The following is a 25,044-nucleotide window of genomic DNA, read 5'->3' as shown; positions in this document are numbered from 1 at the left end:
TGTGTGGGTGAGAGAGTGGGGAGACTGAGGCACTAGGAGGACTAGGGGTAGGCTCAAGGCCACACGGCAGTCGAACCCAGGCATCCTGCCTCCCAGTTCCGGGCTCTCTCCAGCCCAGACATCATTAGCAATGTCGCCTGGTACGACCCAGGCTCTGGGGGTCTCGGCTCTCGGCGACCCTAGCGCAAGAAGGACTACATTTCCCAGCCTGCCGCGAGGGAAGCGCCTGCGTCCTGCGGCCAGTGATGGAGCGCTGACTGGGGGCGCGGCGGCGGCGGCGAGGGCTCGGCGGGCCATTGGCTACCGGCAGCGGCAAAGGCAGCTTGGGGACTAGAAGAGCGAGTGAGACCCGCGGGCCTGGCCGGGGACAACCTAGGCTGCGGCCATGGAGGACCAGAGGGTAAGACCGGGGCGGGGCGGGGCGGGGCGGGGCGGGGCCCGCGGCGGGGGTAGACAAGAGGAGGGGACCAGGTGATGCCGCAGCTCCCTCCCCGCCCCCCCGCCCCAGCTGCTCTGCGGACGAAGCCCCACCCCCACCGCAACCGCGCCCGGATCTAGCCCCCATTCTAGACTCAGCCCCCCTACCCTCGCCACAACCCCACATCATCTTGGCCTGGGTTCAGGCACATCCCCTCCATGTCCCCCACGCCCTCCCAGTACCCCGGACCCAGCCTTGACTCCATCCCCCACGCCTTCCACCCGGATTGCGGACCAGGTGTCCCGGCCCCCGCCCCGCCCCGCCTCGGAGGACGCCCCGCCAGCTCAGCACTGGTGACCCCACCAATCCCGCGCCCCCAGGAAAAGCACCCGTCGGAGGCCTGGGTTAGGGATACAGGCCCCAGCAACATCCTCCCACGCGGCCTCCTTCCCTCCCGCATCCCCTCCTCCAGGCCTCCTTGCCTTTCTCCACTTACCTGGCCTCTCTAACCCTTCCTCTGGTACCTCCTTTCTCCTTGCTAATCCCTTTTCCCAGCGGATCCCCTTCCCCAGATGAGCCCATGTTCTGCAGGCCTCCTTTTCCTCTGGGGCTTCTTTCCCCAAGCTAGCCCCTCACCCTGGATCATGCCCTGCCCTCAGGATATAGGTACCTGGTTGAAGGCTTTGTGCTCAGGCAGACCTAACTGGGGCCCAGGGTCTGTCCCTTCCTGAGAAGCTCTCTCAGAGCCTCAGTTTCCTCCCCTGTGAAATGGGCACACGCAGGGTGCCTAATGCCTGCCCGCTCCCTGAGGGATGTAGGGCCAGAGCTCCGCCCAGGGCCTGCTCTTGGTGGATGCCCAAGCTCATTGGCACAGTGGCCCCCGCATCCCCTCCCTGGATGCCTGGAGGACAGAGTGGGGAGCATTCCTCAAGTCGGGGAGCCCGGCCAGGCTGAGGGGCTTACCTGTGCGCACACTTCCCTGGGGGCAGGAGGCTCTGCGGAAGATCATCACGACACTGGCTGTGAAAAACGAAGAGATTCAGAGTTTCATTTACTCCGTCAAGCAGATGCTGTTGAACGTGGAGGTGAGGAAGTCACCCCCCAGGAGGGAGGGAAGGGCAGCCATACGAGCTAACCTGCTGGTGTCCATGGGACTCGTGGGCCTGGCTGCCACGGCCAGGCCTGTTTCCCCATCTGACCACCGGCTTTGACAATCCTGGCCGCTCTGACCCCACAATGTCTCTCCAAGGCGAACTCGGCCAAGGTGCAGGAGGACCTGGAAGCCGAGTTCCAGTCGCTCTTCTCCCTCCTGGAGGAGCTGAAGGAGGGCATGCTCATGAAGATAAAGCAGGACCGTGCCAGCCGCACCTACGAGCTGCAGGTGTGTGTGTGGTGGGCGGGCCGGGGGGGGGGGGCTCTCCCGGACCCCCGCCCAGACGCCATCCCCCATCTCACCCCTCCCACACCCAGCCCAGCTGGCCTTAGCGTCTTCCTCCAAACCTGCTCCTCCTCCCGTGCCCCTTCCCAGAGATGTCCCCAAGTGTCCCCGGTGTCCAGAGCCAGACCCTCTAGTGGTGTCGGCCACACCTCCTCTTTTTCCTGGGCTCTTCCCAGCCTCCTCCCTGGCCATGACCTATTAATGCCCCACCCACCTGCTCTCCTTCTTAATCCCCTCTCCCATCCACCCCTCCTCTCCACTGCTGCAGCCCCACCCGTACATCTGGCTATTCCTCCCCACCGGTCCTCACCCAGCGCTTCCAATTTCTCAGCCCTTCCCACTGGTGCCCCAGATCTGAGGGCATCACCCCTTGCCAAACACCCCCTGTGACTCTCCTGGGGTCCCAGATTCCAAGCTGAGGTCGCTGGAGCTGCACCAGAACCTCCTGGGCAACCTCCTAACACCCCAGATTCCCATCCCTGGGGGATGTGGAGCCTTGGGCTTAGGTGTGGCCTGGGCATGTGCGTTTCTAAAGAAGGGATCCCCAGGTGGTTCTGATGCCCTGCCCGCAGAGGGCCAGCCTCCCTCTCCCACCTGCAGTTGGAGAAGGGCATGGTACCCTGGATCCCGAAGGTGGTGGGGAGCCCCGGGAGGGCTTGAGGCAGTGGAGTAAGGTGTCTCTCCTCTCGGTGCCGTGGCACCTGCAGAACCAGCTGGCTGCCTGCACGCGAGCTCTGGAGAGCTCTGAGGAGCTTCTGGAGACGGCTAACCAGACCCTGCAGGCCACAGACCGCGAGGACTTTCCTCAGGTGGGTGCCTCGGAAGCCAGATTGGTAGGGCTGCCAGATAAAATACAGGACCCCCAGATACATTTGCCTTTCAGATCAACTACGAGTAATTTTTTAGTATAAGTATGGCCCATGCAATATTTAGTCTAAGTACATCCCAAAGATCACGTGGGACATACGCTAAAAAAAACAATTCTTCGTGGTTGATCTGAAATTCAAATTTAAGAACAAATAAATTTTTTAGTATATCTCATGCAAATGTTTAGTATAAATATTTCCCAAGTGTTGCATGGGACATGTTTACACAAAAATACCTGTCCATTCTTTATCTGAAATTCAGATTTAACAACGAATAATTTTTTAGTCGTATGTCACGTGCGACATTTAGTATAAGTGTGTCTGAAATATTGGATGGGACCTACTTACACTAGAAAATCATTTCCTGTTTATCTGAAACGCAGACTTAACTGGGCATCCTATAAAATTTTTATTTGCTAAATCAGCCAACTGTATGTACTGGGTACTGGGCGGGAGGTGGGGGTGGGAGCCTGTCTTCGCCCCCTATCCCTTCGGGGCACAGCCAAGGTTTTCTGCCCCAGTGTTGGGGCACTTTGCCACATAGATGCCTGGCTGGGCCTCAGTCTTCCTATCTGTTTACTGGCTTTCTGACTCAGTCAACACACTTCTTTGGATTTTATTCTGTCCTTTTTTCTAGGCTGCCAAGCAAATCAAAGATGGGTAAGATGCTGGGACCTGGCTCCCACCCCATTGCCCCACCCCTGTTGTGAAGGTGGGAATGCCCAGGTGAGGGTCCCTTGGCCCAGAGCACTGGACAGGAACAAGGGGGAGGGGGTCCCCTACACAAACCTCGGAGGACCAGGCCTAGGCGTCCACCTCCTTCCCTGCAGTGTGACAATGGCCCCCGCCTTCCGGCTGTCATTGAAAGCCAAGGTCAGCGACAACATGAGTCATCTCATGGTGGACTTTGCACAGGAGCGGAGGATGCTACAGGCACTCACGTTCCTGCCTGGTGAGAGGGGAACTTGCTGGAGGGCCAAGATTGCAGGGAAATGGCCCGGGAGTCTGGGGGGCCCTGAGACAAGGCCTAGAGTAGGGCTGACAGCCTTTTGTGGAAACCCCAGAAGGCCCCGCCCTGGGGTGGAGCCTTGAGAATTCCCACCCCCAGTGGGTGGAGCCATGAGGAAGCCCCACCCTGTGGCAGAGCCCTGAAGAAGCCCCACCCACCAGGGGTGGAGTCCCATGGAGGCCACACCCCCAATTGGTAGTGTTCTGGAAATGTTCTACCTCTAAATGGTGGAATCCAGAGAAGGCCCAGCCATTTGTTGGTTAAACCCTGAGAAAGCTCTTCCCTACCCTCCCCTCTTTGAGGAGGTTTCACCCCCAGGCCCCACAACCCAGAGGGGCCCCGCCCCTAATCCTGGGATCTGGAGGACGCCCCGCACCCAAGAAGGTCTATTATGTGGGCGGGGTTACAGCAAGGCCCGCCCCTGCAGGCGCAGCACCCTGACACCCATCTCTGCTCTGTCCTGGGCAGTGCCTAGCGCCCCTGTGATCGACCTGGCCGAGTCCCTGGTGGCCGACAACTGTGTAACCTTGGTGTGGCACATGCCGGACGAGGACAACAAGATTGACCACTACGTGCTGGAGTATCGGCGGACCAACTTTGAGGGCCCGCCCCGCCTCAAGGAGGACCAGCCCTGGATGGTCATCGAGGGCATCCAGCAGACAGAATACACCCTGACCGGTAAGGGCAGCTCACCCTTCCCCATCAGTCAGCCTGGGGCTCATGGACGATCCTCAAGGCGCGTGGGGTGTGAGAGCAGCCGGGCTGGACTGATGGGGAGTAGCAGAAATAACAATAATGGATGACGATACTGGTGACAGCCACTGTACCGAGTGTTGAGGGCTTACTATGCGCTACGCATTTTACCCACGTGTAATGGGCATGCTTATTATGACCATTTTACAGATGAAGGAACTGAGTGAGGTATGGGGAGAGAGGGCCTCCTCCATCCCTGTCTTATCTCTATGATCCAGCATTCGTTCATTCATTCATTCATTCATTTTGACTGAATGCCTGCAGGGTACCAAGCACCATCCTGGCAGTAGTGGGGGAGCAAAGTGGGTGAAAATCCCTCCTCTTGTGGACTGGTGTTTGGGGGGCTACCCTCCCAGGATTGGGGGATTTCCTTGGCAGTTATAAGACAGCAGAAAGCCTGGGGGAATCCATCCAGCTGGTAGGGGAGGGTCTGAAGGAAGATAAAATTAGGGGTCCCTAATGAGTTAAGAAGCCGTCCTGAGCCAAGGGAAACCCTCAGGGGCGGGGAGAGTCTTGCTGACAAGATAACTATCACCAGGGCTCTTGGGCTGTAATCAGCTTGCTCCTTATCTGTAATCAGCATGCATGGTTAATAAGGAGCATGCTAATTGCAGGAAAGAAAAGCCAGCAACCTGCAAGAGGGCCTGAGAAACTCTTGGCTTATCCTTTGCACGGGAATCAAAATAAACACATCCCATTTTTTTCCCCCAGTCTTTTTTTATTGTGGTAAAATACACGTAACATAAAATTCACCATCTTAACCATTCTTAAGTGTACAGATCAGCTATTCATTGCGTTCATGATGTTGTGCTACCATCCTCCCCACCATCCATCTCCAGAACTTTTCATCTTGCAAGACTGAAACTCTGTCCCCATTAGCTTTGTTTGTTTGTTTGTTTGTTTTAACTTTTTGGCCACACCACACGGCTTGCAGGATCCTAGTTCCCCGACCAGGGATCGAACCCACACCCTCGGCAGTGAAAGCTCAGAGTCCTAACCACTGGACCACCAGGGAAGTCCCCCCTGTCCCCATTAGACACTAACTCCCATTCCCCTCCCCGTAGCCCCTGGCACCCACCATTCTACTTCCAGTCCTCATGACTGTTACTACTCTAAGTACCTAATATAGGTGGAATCACACAGTATGTCTGGCTTATGTCACTGAGCATCATGTCCTCAAGGTTCATCCACGTGGTACCCTGTGTCAGAATGTCCTTCCTTTGTTAAGGCTGAATGATAGTCCCTTGTGTGGCTATACCCAGCTTTCTCTAGTAGTGGCAGCTTACATAACTAGAATTCAATACCAGAACCAGAAAGCTGACACGGGTACATTCTGCAGTGTTGATTCACTTTTCACCAGTTTTACACGCACTCATTCGTGTGTGCCTGTGTAATCCCATATGCAATTTTATCCCACGTGTAAATTTGTGTAATCACCACCACCATCAAGGTGTGGATCTTCTCTATCACAGGCTTCTGGATGCATCCTCTTTACCTCTCTGGCCTTTTCCGAAATCCATAGTGAAGGAATTCCTCAGGGCAGGAACTTGAATCCCTCAAAAGACCTGCGATATTCAAGATAATGATGAATTCGCTCACCTATGTAAATAACCTATGTGGTTATTTGCAGTCCACCTACTGTCTCGTTGATTGTTTGGAAGACAGGAAGGTTTTGGTTAAGTGTTTATAACTTACATTCCTTGACCCATCTCATCCTCATGTGAACCCTGCTCAGTGTTGGGGATATGATTGTTGGGTTGCAGAGTAGGAAACTGAGGCACGCACTGTCAAAAGTCAGATGGGTTCGTGATTCTGAAACCAAGCCTCCTGGGTGGTAGTCTTAGCTCTGGGGCAGTAGATGGCCCTGCTGAGCAAACCACCTTACTCTCAGAAAAGGGGCTTCAAGGAAGGGTGAGGCAATCTGGGTGGGCACCTGGAGGAGGTTAACAGCCAGGCTGAGGCCCAAAAGAGAAGCGGGGGCGGGGAGAACAGACTTCCAGGCAGAAGAACAGCCTGATCAAGGGCTCAGAGGCCAGAACACTGAGGCTTTGTGCCTGGAACTAGTTAAGTTTGCAGAGGGAACAACTGTAGGGAGAGGGGAGAGGAGGAATGGGGGCTTTACCCTGAGGGCAAGGGGATCTATGGGAGATTTCAGAGCAGGGGGTACTAAGTGTTGTTTGGGATGCCCAGAGAATGGGCACCCTGTGAGGAATGCCCAGGAGGCAGCTGGACGTGTGGTCTGAGCTAAAGGTTGGGCTGTGAGTGCTGTGGGTGGAGAGATGGTGTCTGAAGGGTGAGAAGGGGACAGTCAGCAGAGTGAGGTGAGCAGGGGTTCCAGACTGAGGCACCCATACATTTGAGGGTATGGAGGAGCCTGCAAAGAAGACCAAGGGGGAGCAATCAGAGGGGGCAGCCAGGAGAGGGCAATGCCATGGCTGCCAAGGAAAGAGAATGTTCCATGAAGGAAGGAGTGGTCAGCCAGGAGATCCTGAAAGATGAGGATTAACCAGGCCAAAGGAAGGAGAGGGAGTGAGGCAGCCGAGAGGGGGGGTGTGGACAGCTCTCCAAAGAGGTTTTGCTTGAGGGAGAAGACAGCTTGATGGTTGCTTTTATTTTGTAAGATTAGAAGAAATTAATAATATTTTTTTAAAATGATAGAAATGGAGGGTAGGATATATCCTAGTAGTATGGAAAGTCTTTAAGGAACCAGGCATGGCTAGATCCAGGGGTTCCAGCAAATGACTCGCTCATCTCTGTTCCCGACACTCGTTGGCTCTAGGGGCTGCATTCTCAAGGAGGCTTGCCGACGTGCTGGCAAATTTTCTCAAAAGGAGCTTCCTCCTAGCTGGCCAGCCCAGACGACAGACAGAATCTGCTCGTTATAATACCAGAGTCCCTGGGCAGATTCTGATTGGCTAGTTTGGGTCATGTGCCTATCCCTGGACCAATTGGTGTGACTGAGCCATAAAGCATCCTGATTGGCCAGTCTGGGTTGTGGGCAGAGCCAAGTGATACCCTACAGGTGAATGAGGGCAAGGATGGTTTCTCAGGGATGTCATTTATAAGATACTCCTTAGAATGAAGGGTGGTGGGATTACTGTGGGACACAGGGGCCTCTAATCTATTGCTCAAAGTGTACACAATGTTGATTCCTCTGTTGTCTCGTAGGTCTCAAGTTTGACATGAAATACATGAATTTCCGTGTGAAGGCCTGTAATAAGGCAGTTTCAGGCGAGTTCTCTGAGCCAGTGACCCTGGAGACACCAGGTGACTGGCTCCCACCCCTGCCCTGGCTGAGACACCATAACCCCTTACTCCCAGGGCCCCAGGGACTGGTGTCTGAGGAGAATCTTCTAAGCAGGATTCTATGACCCTTTTTGCCATGGTTGCCAGGAAGCTCAGTGCTCGGTCCACAGTAGCTTCCTTAGCCTGAGTGTCTGGTATAAACTTGGTATTGTTCTTTGCATTTGCAGTTGATCCCATTATACCTGGATGGTTGGTTTTTAGACACACACACACACACACACACACACACTCTCTCTCTCTCTCTCTCTCTCTCTCTCTCTCTCTCTCTTCCAAAAAATGGCTAAGCGCGCTATAGAATTGGGAATGGGATATCAGTACTGAAGACAGATTTGTTAGCCTCCCACAGTGACACCTTTGAATGTCCTGATAGGAAGTCCTTTTGCAATCTTGCTTAACTCTGTCATACTGTAGCCCAGCCCCTTTCCTGGGATTAATCCCCAGTGGAAGCACAGGGCAGCACAGTGGTTTGAAAATGGCTTCAGACCTGGGATACCTTTAGGCAACAAGCCCTTGGTCTTCACTCCTCTGGCTATATGTTCTGCCCTCTCCACTCTTCCCCATCTTGTCTCTTGGTGTCTTTCTGCCTGTTGTCTCTGTATCTGTCTGTCTCTGAACCTTTGTCCGTTGGTCTCTTTTGCTCTCTCTCTGTCTTAGTCTCTGTTTCTTTGTGTTTTTCTGTTCTCTGTCCCTGTCATGGTCTGTCTTGGTCACTGTCTGTCTCTCTCTGTGCCTCCGGGTTTCCCCATCTCTGTGACTCCCACGTCTGCCCGGCCCCAGCGTTCATGTTCCACCTGGATGCATCCACATCCCACCAGAACCTGCGGGTGGATGATCTCTCCGTGGAGTGGGACGCCATGGGCGGGAAGGTGCAGGATATCAAAGCTCGCGAGAAAGATGGCAAGGGGCGGACGGCGTCTCCCGTCAACTCCCCAGCCAGGTAGCCTGCCCTCTCCCCTCCCTGAGTCTCTGGTGGAGGAGATCAAGCTGGACATGGACACACAAAGCCCAGTGTGCTCAAGGCTGGGGTGGAGGGAGGGATGTGGAGCTGGGGGGACCCAAAGAGTTAATGAAGGGAGAGGAGACTTTGAAATGGGTTTTGACGGTTGAATAGGAGTTTTCCAGATGAGGAAGGGCACTGGTGTGTTCTGACACGAGAGGCCCTGTGTATGAAAAGAACCTTAGACAGTCAAGGAATGATGAAAAGTTCCTGGTGGCTGGGGTGGACCAGGGAAGCCCTCCGATGGGAGAGGTGAGTTCTGAATTGAGACTTCCCCTTCCCTGTCGCCCACAGAGGTACTCCATCTCCCAAGAGGATGCCCTCGGGTCGTGGGGGACGGGATCGCTTCACAGCTGAGTCCTACACGGTGCTGGGTAAGGAGGAGGGAAGATGGGAGGAGGGAGGAGGGAAGATGGGAGGAGAGAGGAGAACTCTGGGCAGGGCCCTGATGGGGAGTGGTGGGAGAGAATTCCTTTGGCTGGGGAAACTGAAGCAGCTATCAACAAAGCTTCTGTGGGAATGGTCCCAATAATGTGTTATTGTGACACTGGAGGAATGGGAAGATTTGGGGCTGAGGGATTATTGGGGGGAATCAGAGCTTATGGATGCTTTGGACTGGGGAGTGGCTGGGTAGGAGGTTGAGAGGGGATTTCCTGGGGTCTGTGGAGTAGCTGAGACTCAGGGAGTAGCTGGAAAGGACAGTTGCCTGTGGAGCAGCCAGGTTTGTGGAGGAGCTGAAGCAAGACAGGGGCTCGGGGAAGTGGCTTAGGGTGAGTGGAGGAGCCAGAGAGAGTCGCTGAGTCTGAGAAGTGGAGAGAATGGCTAGGATGAGAGGAGCGGTTAGCACCACAGGACTGATTGGATCCTGTGAAGGAGAAGCTGGAGTCCAAGGAGGACCTGGAGTTCAGGGGGATCACCACTGTCCAGAAAAAAAGCTTGAAAAAGAAGCCGGGGTAAATGAGGAAGCCAGTGTGGTCTGTACTTTGTGGCAGGTGGCGGCGGGGAGGGGACAAATTTAGGGAGTAGCTGGTTTCTGGGAATGAGTGAGGAGAAAAGCTACCATCTGGTGGGGCAGGAGTGTTGTGCGGAGAAGCTGCAGCTCAGGAGTAGCTGGATCGGGGAGTAGCTGAGGTGGCAAGAATCTGGATCCGGGGTCTGGGGAGGATGTGGACTCAGGGAGTAGCTGAAATCTAGGTGAGGCTTGGAGAAGATCCACACTTAACGAATATCGAGGGACGCCTGGAGTATCTGGAAGGAACAGCTGAGGACCGAGCAGTCTCTGGAGGGGATAGCTGGGCTCTGGTTGCCCCTTTGTGAAAGGGCACCCGGGACCCGATTCTACCCAGTACCCCCTGCCCGCTCCGCCCCACAGGGGACACGCTGATTGACGGCGGGGAGCATTACTGGGAGGTGCGCTACGAGCCGGACAGCAAGGCTTTTGGCTTGGGGGTGGCCTACCGCAGCCTGGGCCGCTTCGAGCAGCTGGGCAAGACAGCCGCGTCCTGGTGCCTGTACGTCAACAACTGGCTGCAGGTCAGCTTCACTGCCAAGCACGCCAACAAGGCCAAGGTGCTGGACACCCCCGTGCCCGACTGCCTGGGCGTGCACTGCGACTTCCACCAAGGTGACCCCGAGCCCCCGCTGACCTCTCCGGCCACCCCTGTCCGCCGTCTCTCTGCCCAAACCCCTCTTACCGGTCCCCCTGTCCCTCTTGCCCTCCACCCCAGGCCTCCTGTCCTTCTACAACGCCCGCACCAAACAGCTGCTGCACACCTTCAAGGCCAAGTTCACACAGCCACTGCTGCCGGCTTTCACGGTGAGGCCTCCTCCGCGGCCCAGGGGTAAGAGCGGGGGTGGCGTGAGGGCTGGCTTCACTACGGAGCCTCTCTGTGTCCCCCCCGACGCCGTCCCCCAGGTGTGGTGTGGCAGCTTCCACGTGACGGCAGGCCTACAGGTCCCCAGCTCTGTGCGCTGCCTGCAGAAGCGGGGCAGTGCTACCAGCAGCTCCAATACCAGCCTCACCTAGGCCTCGGGACGGCCCCTCAGCCGGGCTGATTTCGGGGGGACGCCTCCAGGCCTCGGCAGTTTCGGCTGGGCACCCTCCTCTCACTTGCTGCTTGGAGCCTTAACTCCTGATGGGGGTCACCAATGGGGAGCGGGCATGGGGGCGGGCCCTCCTCCCCACCTCACCTCCTAATAAAGGTCAAACACTGGCCAGGCGGTGCTGCTGCTTTAATTTTCGGGGCTGGGTGGCACTGGGTGTGTCTGGCCCTCTCTGGACCTCAGCTTTCTTGGCTGTAAAGTGGGCTTTTCTTGGGAATTCCCTGGCAGTCCAGTGGTCAGGACTCGGAGCTGTCACTGCTGAGGCCCGGGTTCGATCCCTGGTCGGGGAACTCAGATCCCATGAGCTGTGAGGCACAGCCCCCAAAAAAGGCTTTTCTTGAGGGTCAGGAGGCAGGTTTTGCTGAGCTGAGGACCACTGTGGGCAGTCATCTGAGGGACCCCGCACTGCCCCACCCAGCCAAGCCAAACACGCAGGTCCTGGGGTCACTTGAGCTTTAATTCTGGGAGGAGGGATCTGCCTGACTGATGTGCCACACTTGGAGATTGGCCTGCTGGTCCCCTGTGCACTCGGCTGCGTGCTCCAGCGCCAGTCTCCTCTGCAGTTTCCCTTTCAGCTCTGCTGTCACATCTGCCAACCCTGGGAGTGGGGAGGGGGGTGGTCCCTGAGGCTTCAGCGGCACCAGGGATTCCCCAGTCCAGGCTGTTCTCTCTTATATCCACCCAGGACTGCTGCAGAATTTTCGGGGCCCAGCATAAAATGAAAAATGTGTTCAGTGGACATGAGGAATTTCAAGATGGACACAGCAGAGCATTAAACCAAGCGTGGAGGTCACCCATGTGTGACTACACGGGTCCCCCGCTTGTGAAGCCCACCCTGCATTGACCCCTTACCTGTGGTCGGGGAGGAGAAAGCCTGCGCTGAGCTGACTGCCAGCTTCCTGGCCAGGCCACTGTTGAGGCCTTTTTTGGGCTCTGGTGGGGAAGGCAGATGAAGGCTGAGGCTGGCTCTTGGCTGGATGGGGAAGGGGCTGGGAAGAGGGACCCCTACCTGACTTGGGCACAGTGGGTGGCTTTGGAGGCTTTGCCTGAAACATGGCCAACTTCCTGGGCTTCGGGACAACTGGTCGACTAGGGGAAGGCACTGCGTGGACAGAGGTGTGGCATGTCACATCCAGTTGTTAGCCTGCTTCTCATCCCCAACTCTCACCCACCCCGGCCGCCACCCACCGTCCTGGTTCACGTAGTTGGCAGCTGGGGCATCTCCAGTGGGGATCACATAGTTCTCATCCTGGTTCAGTAGTGGGGGCAGCTTGTCCTGGCTGGACACGGGCGCGATGGACGAGGGAGGCAGCTGCTTAGGGCCACCCCTAGGGGGTGCAGGACCTGGTGGGAAACTGTGGTCACTGTCAGGGCCCACGTGGTGCAGAGACACCTCAGGGTGAGGATGTATGTGCATACCTGGTTGCATGCATGTGTCCCTGTGCATGTGTGTCTGTGCATGTGCCCGTTTATGAGTCTGTGTGTGTGTCCCTGTGTAGCATATACATGGACACTGGGTGAATTTGCAGGAGTTGAATATATGCAAAGGGTTTATACACACGTGTGTGCATGACATCGCGTGGATGCTAAGGTATGTGCTTGGGTGCTTGTCTCTATTAGTGTGTGCACGCATGTATGTGTAAAAGTCTGAATTTGTGCTCTCGAGTGGGTATGTCTGCATTTGTGTGTACGTGCGTGATTGTGACGTGAGGTATGTATACGTGTGCTACATGGGACTGGAACTGTGTGACACCCGTATTCATGCATGTGTGGAGCCACTATCTACATAGGACCTTCTGATTATGCAGGTGGACACATACAGGTTTGTGTTCATGAGTGTGGCATGTATGTATGTATGTATACTTGGGCCCATCATGCACGTGGGGTCCGAAGCATCTGCCCAGCCCAGGGAGAACTATACTGCTCACTCCACAGATCTTTCCAGTCTCTTCTTGCTTTGTAATCGGGACTACCTCCCACCCTGATTTCCCATCTCTACCTACTGAAATCCTTTGAGACCTTCAGCAAACACCCCCTCCTCCAGGAAGACTCCCCTCTACTCTGCCCTGCCTCCTCTTCTCCCAGCTCTAGGTGCCGTGCCTTCCCCACCACCCCCCGCCCCCAGCCCCAGGTTCGACTCCTCAGGGCTGGGAGTGTCTGTGCCCAGCCATGCCCGCCCCCTCCATAACCTGGAAGCCCCTAGAGAGCAAGGTCTGGGTAATTTCTCGGTCCCTGCAACTCTGGGTAGAAGATTGGGCACAGGTGACGCCATGAGGTTCCTAGGTCTTTCCCCACTCTGCCCCAGTGGCGACCGCGGGGACAGGGCATCACCTGGGCCGGGGGCCGAGGGGGCCGAGGGGGCCGAGGTTGCCGAGGCCGTCACCCACACACTCTCGCCATTCTCTTTATCCGCCTCCACGTAGCCTGGAACAGAGAGGGCAGCCTGGAGGAGGCACGGCGGCTGGGGGCTGACCCAAGGGTGTCCGGGTCGGGGAGGGGGCGGGAGAGGCGTGGACTGGGCCCCCCGAGTTCCCTGAGGCTGTACCAACCTATCACTTTCTCGTAGTCATCGTCCAGCAGGAAGGGCATCAGCTTCTTATTGGAGTGCGACACGAAATAGTTGACCACTGCGTCGAGCGAGGTGCAGGAGAACTGGGGTCAGATAGGGGATGTTATCAGGGCTGGCGGGGAAGAGGAGCAGACCCAAGCCATTGCAATTCCCGGGACCCGGGCCCAGCTCTCACCGGCTCCTCCACGTCGATCACGTACTTGGGGCCCTCGCGCTTCACTTTGTAGTGCCGGACCACCGGCGTCCTGCAAGGGCAGGGGCGAGTGAGTGGCCTGGGTGAGGACAAAAAATGGCCTGACCCTCGTCCGGGCCCCGCCACCATGGAGGGCCTAACCCCGACTTGCTCCCCTGCACACTGACCACGCCACATCCTGGCGTGGGTCTCTGCAGGGGACCAGGCCCTCGAAAGACTCCACCTCCTAGAAAAACCCTGCGCCTGGTCCTGGCACTGCCCCCCAGGAGGACCGTCCTGTATGGATTCCATCCTGGGAGGCCCCGCCCCCGGCTCAACATTCTGCCTGGCCCCGCCCCTATGTCTGACCACACCCCTGCACCCGACGCCCCTCCCACCCCGGCGCCGGGGCCACGCATGCGCACCCGTTGAGCGTCTGGAGCGTGCTGACCGACACTCCGCCCGCGCCGTCCCCGCTGGGCCGGAGCAGCAGGTTCCCGCACTCGGGGTGGCGCTCCAGGAGCAGCTGAGCCTCCAGCCGGCTCACTTTCAGGAAGCACCTAGGGCGGGCCGCGTCACTCAGCAGGACAGGCCCCGCCCCCAGAGACACAGCCACGCCCTCCCCACGTAACCCCGCCCCTGGGCACCCAGCCTAAACCTCCCGTCCATGACCTGGTTCCTGGAGACCCTGCCTTGCCCGACCCCAGGCCCAGGCTCTGCCTCCGGAGGCTCAGGCTATCCTGCGGGCACACAGGCCAACACTCAGAGACCCATACCCGCCTCCCAGGCACCTATACCCTCTCCTGGAAAACTTGTCCCGCCCCCAGTCACCTAGGCCCGCCCATGGAGATCCAAGCCCGCCCCCAGGCAGCTAGACCCGCCCCAAACACCCAGTAGGGCTCCCAGCTGTGAGACCTAATCCCCGCCCCTGCCCGGATGCAGTCTTATGCTCAAGACCCAACGCCTGGAAACCCCACTCATTGCCCTCTCCGGCTTCATGCTGTCCAGCCCGCCACCATCCTGGAGACCCTCGGGCACTTACGAGGGCATCTCGAGCGCACGTCGTGCCTCTTCTTTGGCCAGGGCCTCGGCCATCATGTACAGGTGTCCGGGCAGCAGGGTCAGGTTGGACGGGACACGGAGCTGAGGGGGACATTGGGGCGTCAGGGAATGGGAGGCTGTGACTATGTCACAGAGGGGCAAACTAAGGCCAGAGTGCGGATACAGCCAGGATGGGAACCCAGGTATGGGGGCTCCAGAGCCACCTGACACCTCAGGGGCAAAGAGGGCATAGAGAGGACTTCGGTGATGAGGACAGAGCAAATGCTAGCATGTAGGGTCTCAAACTCAGCGGCCTGCAGGGGGCAGACTGGGAACAAATGAGTAACCTGGAAATCAGGAATGTTTACTAACACTCCTGGTTTTTAAGTGATAGCAGCTGACTTTTAAATTTATAGCACTTTGTTGGCAAAACAAAAGACGTTTATGGGCTACATCTGGCTCATAGGCCGCCAGTTTGTGACCAGTTTGCTATACTCGAGAGGTTTGTTTGGGGAATGAAGGTTGGAAATTAAAAAGAGGATTTCTGAGCAGGCCTAGTGGGGAATGGGGGAGAGAGGGGCCGAGGACGACCACTCTTACTTCCACCACCGTCAGGATGAAGCCTTTCCACATCTCCCGAGACTCCAGGCTCTCTACCTAGGGAGGGAAAGAAAAAGATTTTGTGTCGATGAGCCTCGGTCTAGTCATCTGTGAAATGGGAGTGAGGAATAAGAGTCCCTGTGTCCAAGGGCTGTTTTGAAGACTAAATGAGCTTGAACAGGTTAATTTAGAATGATGTCTGAATATAAGTTCTTAGTAATGTGGGGTACTGTTATTCTTTAATGTTATTACATCAACATTTAAAAAGTCAGATCATGTATCTCCTATGCTTGAAACCCTCCCTTGACTCCTACCTCCCTCAGGGTAGAAGCCCAGGTCCTCCTTGTCACCCACAGGCCCTGTACAACCTGCCTCTGTCCCCCCCACAACCCTCATTCCCTCCCTCTCTCCCCCTCTTTCACTCTGCTCCAGCCACAGGGGCTTTATATATATATATATCACGTCTTCTTTATACATTCATCTGTCGATGGACATTTATGCTGCTTCCATGTCTTGGCTATTGTAAATAGTGCTGCAGTGAACATTGGGGTACATATATCTTTTCAGATTATTGTTTTCTCCCGATATATGCCCAGGAGTGGGATTGCAGGATCATATGGTAGCTCTATTTTTAGTTGTTTAAGGAACCTCCATACTGTTCTCCATAGTGACTGCACCAATTTACATTCCCACCAACAGTGTAGGAGGGTTCCCTTTTCTCCACACCCTCCCCAGCATTTATTATTTGTAGACTTTTTGTTGATGGCCATTCTTTCTGGTGTGAGGTGGGTACCTCACTGTAGTTTTGATTTCCTTTTCTCTAATAATTAGCGATGTTGAGCATCTTATCATGTGCCTCTTGGCCATCTGTATGTCTTCTTTGGAGGAATGTCTGTTTAGATCTTCTGCCATTTTTTGATTGGGTTGTTGTTTTTTTTTTTTGATATTGAGCTGTATGAGCTGTTTGTATATTTTGGAGATTAATCCCTTGTCAGCCACATCGTTTGCAAATATTTTCTCTTATTCTGTAGGTTGTCTTTTCATTTTGTTTATGGCTTCCTTTGCTGTGCAAAATCTTTTAAGTTTAATTAGGTCCCATTTGTTTATTTTTGTTTTTATTTCCATTACTCTAGGAGGTGGATCCAAAAAGATATTGCTGCGATTTATGTTAAAGAGTGTTCTGCCTATGTTTTCCTCTAGGAGTTTTACAGTATCCGGTCTTAAATTTAGGTCTTTAATCTATTTTGAGTTTATTTTTGGGTATGGTGTTAGAGAATGTTCTAAGCGCAGGGATTTTTAATTGTCTTAGTCACTGCCGTGACACTAGAAGAGTGTCTGGTACACAGTAAGTGCTCAATAATGTTAGCTGAAAGATTGGATGATGGCTGTGATGGTCCTTGTGGATCAGATCTTGTTCTGGGCACTTTACATATATTATCCCACTTTTCAGTTGAGGAAACTGAGGCCCAGAGAGGTTAAGTGACTTGCCCAGTGTCACCAACCCAGTGGTAAACTTTGTGTGACTCCATGCTAGTATGTGTTAATGGTGGGTGCGACAAGAAGGAAGGGTCTCCTACCGTCCCCACCTTAAGAGACCTACCTTGAACTTGATCTCCTGGTTCCGCAGGACCAAGCAAAAGTGGGTGCCAGGGTCATGGGAGCTCCCCCAGGGAGCTTCATCTGTGAGCTTCACAAACACGCCTAGGTCTAGCTTCTCCATATACTGGGGGCACAGTAGACAGGGTCTGAGCACCAGGCCTGTGGCCCCTCAGGCCCCCTGTCTTAGACATACCATCCACGTCCTCTGCTTGGTCCCTGGGGTCAAGGTGGGCCAATTCTTGAGCTTTCATTTCCATCCTTACCTGGGAGTCCCGATAGCTATTGTAGAAATAGAGAGTCAGGCCCTGGAGGCCTGCCCAGAACTTCTTGTAATCCTGTGGACCAGAGTTGGAGAAAGAGAAGGAGGTGAGGTGGCGAGGCTGGGTACCTCCATCATAGTCTACCTCAGGACGTTTGCACTGGCTCTTCTCTCTGCCTGAACACTCTTCTCCCAGATCTTTACATAGTTTCCTTCATCACCTGCTTTGGGTCTTTGAACAAGTGTTGCCTTCTTGGGGAGGCCCTCCTCATCCATGGCCCATCTTCTGGGGATCTGTTACTCTCTGAGAAAGGACCAAAGGGAACCTACAGGGGTAGGAGCTTTAGGAGTAATTTGTGCTAATTCACTTTATGGTTTTCCATCCATCCACCCACTCATCCATCTGTTCCACCCTCCCATCCTTCCACCCTCCCATCCACCCATACATACATATAACCCCCTGTCCCCTTATCCACCCTGTAAATATTAACATCTCCTAGGTGCCAGGCACTGGGCTAGGTGCTCAGTCTACAGTCAGAATTTCACAAGGCTCTGGACACTAGAAGGTCTGCAGATTCAGGATTTCCCCCTCAGGATTCTGAATTCCAAATGCCCTAGCTCTCTGGAGGCCGAAGGGGCTGATACAGATCAGATTATAAGATTCTAGAATCTTTTTCACCAAATATTCCCTGAGCACCTACTCTGCGCTCAGTTCTGTTGCAGGGAAAATAATAAATGGGGCATGGCTTCCTTTTCTAAATAGATGATGTTCTGGGAATTCCCTGGCGGTCCAGTGGTTAGGACTCTGTGCTTTCACTGCAGGGGGCACAGGTTCCATCCCTGGGGGTGAAGGGTGGGGGTGGGGGCTAAGATCCCGCAAGCTGCATGGTGCAGCCAAATAAAATAAAATAATGATGTTTTAGAAAGATAGAGAAAGCATAGATACTTAAATCCTCCAAAGAAGAGAAACTAGCACCCTCAGGGAGGGATAGATCCTGGACCAAGAGATCACAGAGGAGGAGAGAAGCCCTCCAACTGGGAAATCTGGGAAGACTTCCTGAAAGAGGAGGTACTTTAATTAGTCCATGATAATGAGGATAGCTCTTATATTGACAGTGATCATCCATCCATCAATCCACCTATCAATTCATCCATCTGCCTACCCATCCATTCATCCAGCCACACATCCATCCATTCATCCTTTTTTTTTCCCCACAAACTTTTATTTATTTATTTTTGTTTGCATCGGGTCCTAGTTGTGGCATGCGGGATCTTTCGTTGTGGCGTGTGTGCTTCTCTCTAGTTGTGGCGCGCGGGCCCAGCTGCCCCGCGGCATGTGGGATCCTAGTTCCCCGACCAGGGATCGAACCAGCGTCCCCCGCACAGGAAGGCAGACTCCCAGCCACTGGACCACCAGGGAAGTCCCCATTCATCCTTTTTATCCACTTATGTACTCACCCATCCATCCACCTGTCTACAAGCATGCCTCATTTTATTGCACTTCACAGATATTCTGTTTTTGTTTTTTTTTACAAATTGAAGATTTGTGGCTACCCTGCTTTGAAGAAGTCTTTCGGCGCCATTTTTCCAACAGTGTTATTTTTAAATTAAGGTACGTACATTGTTTTTTTTAAGATAGAATGCTATTTCACACTTAATAGAGTACAGTCGAGTGTAAACATAAATTTTATAGGCACTGGGAAGCCAAAAAATTCATATGACTCACTTGATTGCAATATTCGCTTTATTGTGGGACTTCCCTGGTGGTCTAGTGGTGGGACTCGGTGCTCCCATTGCAGGGGGCCTGGGTTCAATCCCTGGTTGGGGAACTAGATCCTGCATGCCACAACTAACAGTTTGCATGCTGCAACTGAGAAGCCCGCCTGCCACAGCTGAGGATCCCGCATGCTGCAACTAAGACCTGGCAGCAGCCAAAATAAATAAATACATACATACATAAATACGCAAATACATACATAATAAATAAATACATACATAAATAAATAATATATATTTGCTTTACTGTGGTGGTCTGGAACCAAACCTGCAGTGTCTCCAAAGTATAGCTCTGTGTATCCATCCATTCACCTATGTGTCCCTCCACCCATTCACCCATCTGTCCATCCATAGGTACATACTACATACATACATTTAACATTTACTGAAGACCTACTATGTGCCAGGCACTGGGAATACAGCAGTGATTAAACTCACATGGTCAGACCTACTTTGTCATGCACCAGCTATGTGCCATCCATTGCACATTATTTAAGCTATCTGTGCCTCAGTTTCCCCACCTATAAAATGGCAATAATAATGGTGCCTGCCTGGGACTTCCCTGGCAGTCTAGTGGTTAAGACTCCGGGCTTCCACTGCAGCGGGCACAGATTCGATCCCTGGTCCAGGAACTAAGATCCCACATGCCTCTTGGCATGGCCAAAAAAAAAAAAAAAAAGGTACCTGCCTCAGAGACTGTTGTGAGAATTGGGTGAATTAATACATGCAAAGCGCTGAGTCAGATCCTTGGCATGCTAAGAGTTATCCCTCGGGACTTCCCTGGTGGTGCAGTGGTTAAGAATCTGCCTGCCAATGCAGGGAACACGGGTTCGAGCCCTGGTCCGGGAAGATCCCACATGCCATGGAGCAACTAAGCGCGTGTGCCACAACTACTGAGCCTGCACTCTTAGCCCAGAAGCCACAACTACTGAGCCCACGTGCCACAACTACTGAAGCCCGCTGCGCATAGAGCCCCTGCTCCGCAACAAGAGAAGCCACCACAATGAGAAGCCCGAGCACCACAAGGAAGAGTAGCCCCGCTCGCTGCAACTAGAGAAAGCCCGCGAGCAGCAGCGAAGACCCAACGCAGCCAAAATTAATTAAAAAAAAAAAAAAAAAAAAAAGATATCCCTCTTCTGTAACCATGCCTATGGCCTTTTCAACCCATTTTATTTTTTTAGTTTTAATTTTAATTTTATGCTTTTGGCCTCACGGTGTAGCCTGTGGGATCCTATTTCCCCGACCAGGGATAGAACCTGCACCCCCTACAGCGGAAGTGTGGGGTCTTGACCATCGGACGACCAAGGGAGTCCTTTTTTTTTTTTCTCTCCATTTTATAATAGAGAAAACCGAGGCACAACGATGCAGAGTCACTTGTACACGGCTTGGGAGTCAGGACCGCGCGGAGCAGGGATGTGAACTTGGGTCTCATCCTCTGAGGCCCTCGCGCTCTTTCTTAACCCCTGAGATCTCCTGCCTCTGGATGCTTTCTAGGCTGGGGAGGATTTGGATGCATGGAGGCGGAAGGACAGGAGGAGGAAACTGCCAGGGCAAAGGCAGAGAAAAGCCTGGTTGGTTTGCGTCCTGGTAGGAGATGAGTATGCGGGATGGGCCTTAGTGGGAACCAGGCTGGGCTTTATTCTGAGAAGGACACACAAACACACACACACAGACACACACACACACAGACACATACACACACACGCATTGGGCCCCTGGCCAGTATCTGGTCCTGTGGGACGTAGCCCCCATTAATTCTCATTGCCCCTCCTTGCAATCTGTACTGACTTTGACCCCTGGGTCTGAAGTTCACAGAGTTAGCTCAGGGCGGCGGGGCGGGGGGGTGGGGGGAGGTGTGGGAATCAGAAGGCTCCCCATTTCCTGGAGTAAATTCGCTGATCCTGTTTGTATCCGAGAGAGACACAAAGAGACCAAGACAGAGAGAGATGGAACAGACACAGAGAAAGAGAAAGAGCTCAGATCAGAATCAGAGACACAGAGAGAGACAGAGACAGACAGACAGAGGGACGTAAGCTTGCCCAGCCCCCAGTCCGTGCCCTGCCCCACCCAGCACCCACCGCATTCTCCTTGGCCGGCTGCGGAGGTCTAGGCTCAGAGAGGTGCTGCACCTGCCTAGGCTGCCCAGCAGCGCCAGCTGGGAGCGTCTTACCCGGTCTCGGGGTCCCTTCTTCTCCAGGAAGCTCTCGTGGTAGTGTGAGGGCAGGCTGCTCTTGGGCTTGGGAACCCGGGGTGGCGTCAGGGCCAAGGCCATGGCGGGCCCAGGTCCTTGGCCTGGCCTCTCCCTCCAGTGGGTGCCCCAGCTGAGCCAGGAAGCAGAGAAACAGGTTCCAGGGGAATTTCCTCTCTTCTGTCAGCTCCCGAGCTCCCTCCCCTGCCAGGGCTGGATGGGGGCTGGGCCTGGGCAGGTCCCGAGATCCTAGGGAAATCCCCTCCTCTCTGGTGCCCACAAGAGGTCAGGGAGGCCTGGCTGGAGTAAGGGAACAGAGGAGAGAGCTGCTGGGAGCTGTCAGTGCGGGGTCATCAGGAGGGGGACCTGCCTAAGCAAAGGCCTGGAAGGGAGAGAATGGAGTCTGGTGCCAGAGTGGTGAGGGGATGAGACCAGAGAGTGCTACAATGTCCAGGAAGCCCGTTAGGCTGCCTGGACGTTAGGACAATCTTGTTTGTATCTACCAAAAATCTTGCAGGGATTTTGACAGGAATAGCACTAAACCTGTATATCAGTTGAGGTAGACTTGACATCTTTTATGTACTGGGTTGAGTCTTCCAACCCACAGACATGGTCCTTCTCTTCCTTCCTTCCTCCCTCCCTCCTTCTCTCTCTTTTTCTCTCTTTCTTTCTCTCTCTCTCTCTCTCTCTCTCTCCCTCTCTCTCTCTCCCTCCCTCCCTCCCTCCCTCCCTCTCTCTTTCTTTCTTTCTTTCTTTCTTAGTAATTATAAACACCATTGTATTTTTAGTTCCAGTTTTCACATTCATTGCTAGCATACAGACATGCCATTGACTTTTGGGTGCTGATCTCTTATCCTATAACCTTGCTGAACTAACCCACTTCTTAGTTCAAGGGGCGTTTTTGGTCGATTTCTTGTGATTTTGTACACAGGCCATCATGTCATCTGCAGATAGGGTTAGTTTCATTTCTTCCACCTTTCCAATCTGTATGCCTTTTATTTCCTTTTCTTGTCTTGTTGTGCTGGCTAGCACTTCCAGGACTCTGTTGAATAAGAGTGGTGAGGGTGGACATCTTTGCCTTGTTCCCAGTCTTAAGGGGAAAAGTGTGATTTCCTTGGCAGTCCAGTGGTTCAGACTCCATGCTTCCACTGCAGAGGGCATGGGTTCAATCCCTGGTGGGGGAAATAAGATCCCACATGCCACGTGGCGTGGCCAAAAAGAAAAAAAGTGTTCCGTCTTTCACCATAACGTACAGTGTTAACTGAAGTTTTGTAGACGTGCTTCACCAAGTTGAGGTAGTTTCCCTCTGTTCCTAGTTTGCTGAGAGTTTTTATTATGAGTGGGTGTTGAATTCTGTCAAATGCTTTTTCTGCATGAATTGATACATTCTTATGATGTTTCTTCTTTAGCTTGTGTGTTAGTTTTCTGTGGTCGATATAATAAATTATCACAAATTTAAAGGCTTAAAACAACACAAATGTATTACCTTACAGCTCTGTAGGTTAGGAGTCCTATGTGGATCTCACAAAGCTAAAATCAGGGTGTGTTGGCAGGGCTGTTTTCCTTTCTGAAGGCTCAAAAAATGAATCTATTTCCTTGCCTCTTCCAGCTTCTAGAAGCTTTCCTCATTCCTTCCTCCATCCACAAAGCCAGCAACTGTGGGTAGGAACCTCACATCATATCACTCTGAATTTCTTCCATAGTTATCTCTTCCTGACTCTCTTCCACTTTTAAGGACCCCTGTTATTACATTGGGCTCAGCAGATAATCCAGGATCATCTCTTTATTTTATTTTAATTTTTAAAAAATTAATTAATTTATTTATTTAGGCTGCGCCAGGTCTCAGTTGTGGCACATGGGATCTTTTGTTGTGGCAGGCGGGCTTCTTAGTTGTGGCATGCATGCGGGATCCAGTTCCCCGACCAGGGATTGAACCCTGGGCCCCCTGCATTGGGAGCGTGGAGCCCTACCCACTGGACCACCAGGGAAGTCCCAGGATCATCTCTTTATTTTAAAGTCAGCTGATTAGCAACTGTAATTCCATCTGCAACCTTAAATCCCCTTTGCCATGTAACCTAAATATTCACAGGCTCTGGGGATTCAGACATGGACACCTTTAGGGAACCATTATTCCACCCACCACAGTCTCTTAAATATGGTGGAAAACACTGATTGAATTTGGCATACTGAACCAGCCTTGCACCCGTGGAATAAACTTCACTTGGTCATGATGTATATAATTCTTTTTATATATTGCTGAATTCTATTTATTAATATTTTGGTAAGGATTTTTGTGTTTGGATTCATGAGGTATATCCTGTAGTTTTCTTTCTTTGTACTCTCCTTACCTGGTTTTGGTGTCAGGGAGATGCTAGCTTCATAAAATGACTTGGGGGGACTTCCCCGGTGGTCCAGTGGTTAAGACTTTGCCTTCTAATGCAGGGGATGCAGGTTCTATCCTTGGTCAGGGAGATAAGATCCCATATGCCTCGTGGCCAAAAAACCAAAACATAAAACAGAAGCAATATTATAACAAATTCAATAAAGACTTTAAAAATAGTCCACATCAAAAAAAATCTTAAAAAAAAAATGAATTGGGAAATGTTCCCTCTTCAACTTTCTGGAAGAGAATATGTAAAATGGTATTAATTCTTCTTTGAACCTTCATAGAATTCTCCATCTGGGCCTGGAGATTTCTTTTTTTGGGACTTTTTTTTCCCCCCAAGCAAATGAATACTTTTATTAGCATGGTAAAAAACATTTTTTTTAAACACATAGGGTTTTGACCTCAAATACTTGTCAGGTCTGCTACAGAAATGAACGTGTAGCTAAACAATTTAAGAATCTTGAAGATACCTAGTTCCTTTTTGGGGACTTTTAAAATTACAAATTCAATTTCCTTAGTAGTTATAGGGCTGCCTGGACTTTATACGCATAGCAAAGAATAGCCTTTGGAATCTGCTCAAGAACTGTGTAGTCTGGGCAACCTCTTCATCTCCTGAACTGTCTGGTAATGTTGATTATACTATCTGCCATATAGGGGTGCTGTAAATGGTTAATGGTTAATAAGGTCACAGCAGTTAGTTTTTTCTTTTTTAATAAATTTATTTATTTTATTTATTTATTTTTGGCTGCGTTGGGCCTTTGTTGCTGCGCGCGGGCTTTCTCTAGTTGCGGCGAGCGGGGGCTACCCTTCCTTTCTGTGCCCGGGCTTCTCATTGAGGTGGCTTCTCTTGTTTCAGAGCGCGGGCTCTAAGAGCGTAGGCTCAGTAGTTATGCCTCGTGGGCTCCAGAGCGCAGGCTCAGTAGTCGTGGCGCACGGGCCTAGTTGCTCCGCGGTATGTGGGATCTTCTAGGCTCAGGGCTCGGACCTGTGTCCCCTGCACTGGCAGGCGGATTCTTAATTAATTAATTAATTTATTTTATTTTTGGCTGTGTTGGGTCTTCGTTTCTGTGCGAGGGCTTTCTCCAGTTGTGGCGGGGGCCACTCTTCATCGCGGTGCGCGGGCCTCTCACTATCGCGGCCTCTCTTGTTGCGGAGCACAGGCTCCAGACGCACAGGCTCAGTAGTTGTGGCTCACGGGCCCAGTCGCTCCGCGGCATGTGGGATCTTCCCAGACCAGGGCTCGAACCCGTGTCCCCTGCATTAGCAGGCAGATTCTCAACCACTACGCCACCAGGGAAGCCCTGGCAGGCAGATTCTTAACCGCTGCACCACCAGGGAAGTCCACACAGCAGTTAGTTTTAATTTTATTTATCAAAGGCAATGGGGAGGGAGGTGGTCATAGTTGTATTTTATAAAGATCCCTCTGGGGCCAGCCAGGGTGAGAGATGGACAGGGTGTAGGTGAATATGGAGGCCTGAGTCCCTAGGAAATGATCCAGATGGGAGAGGCTCGAGATTCAGCCCTGGGTTTTGTAAGAGAGCCAAAGAGAAAGTAGGCAAGGGAA

General features: G+C 52.9%; 2 protein-coding genes across 5 annotated transcripts; one reads left to right on the top strand and one right to left on the bottom strand.

The window, feature by feature from the left end:
• The first annotated feature begins 252 nt into the window (after positions 1-252).
• FSD1 (fibronectin type III and SPRY domain containing 1) lies at positions 253-11,006 on the top strand. 2 transcript variants are annotated; one of them, XM_036849124.1, is made up of 13 exons: positions 253-400; positions 1,408-1,503; positions 1,668-1,799; positions 2,564-2,665; positions 3,360-3,382; positions 3,553-3,674; positions 4,200-4,409; positions 7,653-7,751; positions 8,568-8,727; positions 9,082-9,161; positions 10,160-10,411; positions 10,515-10,603; positions 10,703-11,006. In XM_036849124.1, exons 1-13 carry the CDS (start codon positions 386-388, stop codon positions 10,811-10,813), a joined length of 1,491 nt encoding a protein of 496 aa, XP_036705019.1. In that variant the 5' UTR covers positions 253-385; the 3' UTR covers positions 10,814-11,006. The 2 variants fall into 2 exon arrangements, with proteins under 2 accessions (XP_036705019.1, XP_036705020.1); XM_036849125.1 differs by having other exon boundaries at positions 293-400; positions 10,160-10,320; positions 10,703-10,810.
• STAP2 (signal transducing adaptor family member 2) lies at positions 11,003-21,305 on the bottom strand. Of its 3 annotated transcripts, none has more exons than XM_036849126.1 (13): positions 21,077-21,305; positions 17,135-17,206; positions 16,873-16,995; positions 15,273-15,329; positions 14,674-14,774; positions 14,057-14,191; positions 13,635-13,704; positions 13,440-13,542; positions 13,222-13,314; positions 12,079-12,234; positions 11,900-11,992; positions 11,743-11,823; positions 11,003-11,488 (listed from the first exon to the last, which is right to left on the bottom strand). In XM_036849126.1, the coding sequence occupies exons 1-13, from the start codon at positions 21,176-21,178 to the stop codon at positions 11,346-11,348; spliced, it is 1,329 nt and encodes a 442-aa protein (XP_036705021.1). In that variant the 5' UTR covers positions 21,179-21,305; the 3' UTR covers positions 11,003-11,345. The 3 variants fall into 3 exon arrangements, with proteins under 3 accessions (XP_036705021.1, XP_036705023.1, XP_036705022.1); XM_036849127.1 differs by having other exon boundaries at positions 11,360-11,580; XM_036849128.1 differs by lacking the exons at positions 16,873-16,995; positions 17,135-17,206.
• Between the last annotated feature and the right edge of the window lie 3,739 nt (positions 21,306-25,044).

Source organism: Balaenoptera musculus, chromosome 3 (assembly GCF_009873245.2).
Source record: "Balaenoptera musculus isolate JJ_BM4_2016_0621 chromosome 3, mBalMus1.pri.v3, whole genome shotgun sequence".
Classification (NCBI taxonomy): Eukaryota; Metazoa; Chordata; class Mammalia; order Artiodactyla; family Balaenopteridae; genus Balaenoptera; species Balaenoptera musculus.
The sequence above is the reverse complement of the archived record's forward strand: the minus strand, read 5'-3'. Positions and strand labels throughout refer to the sequence as shown.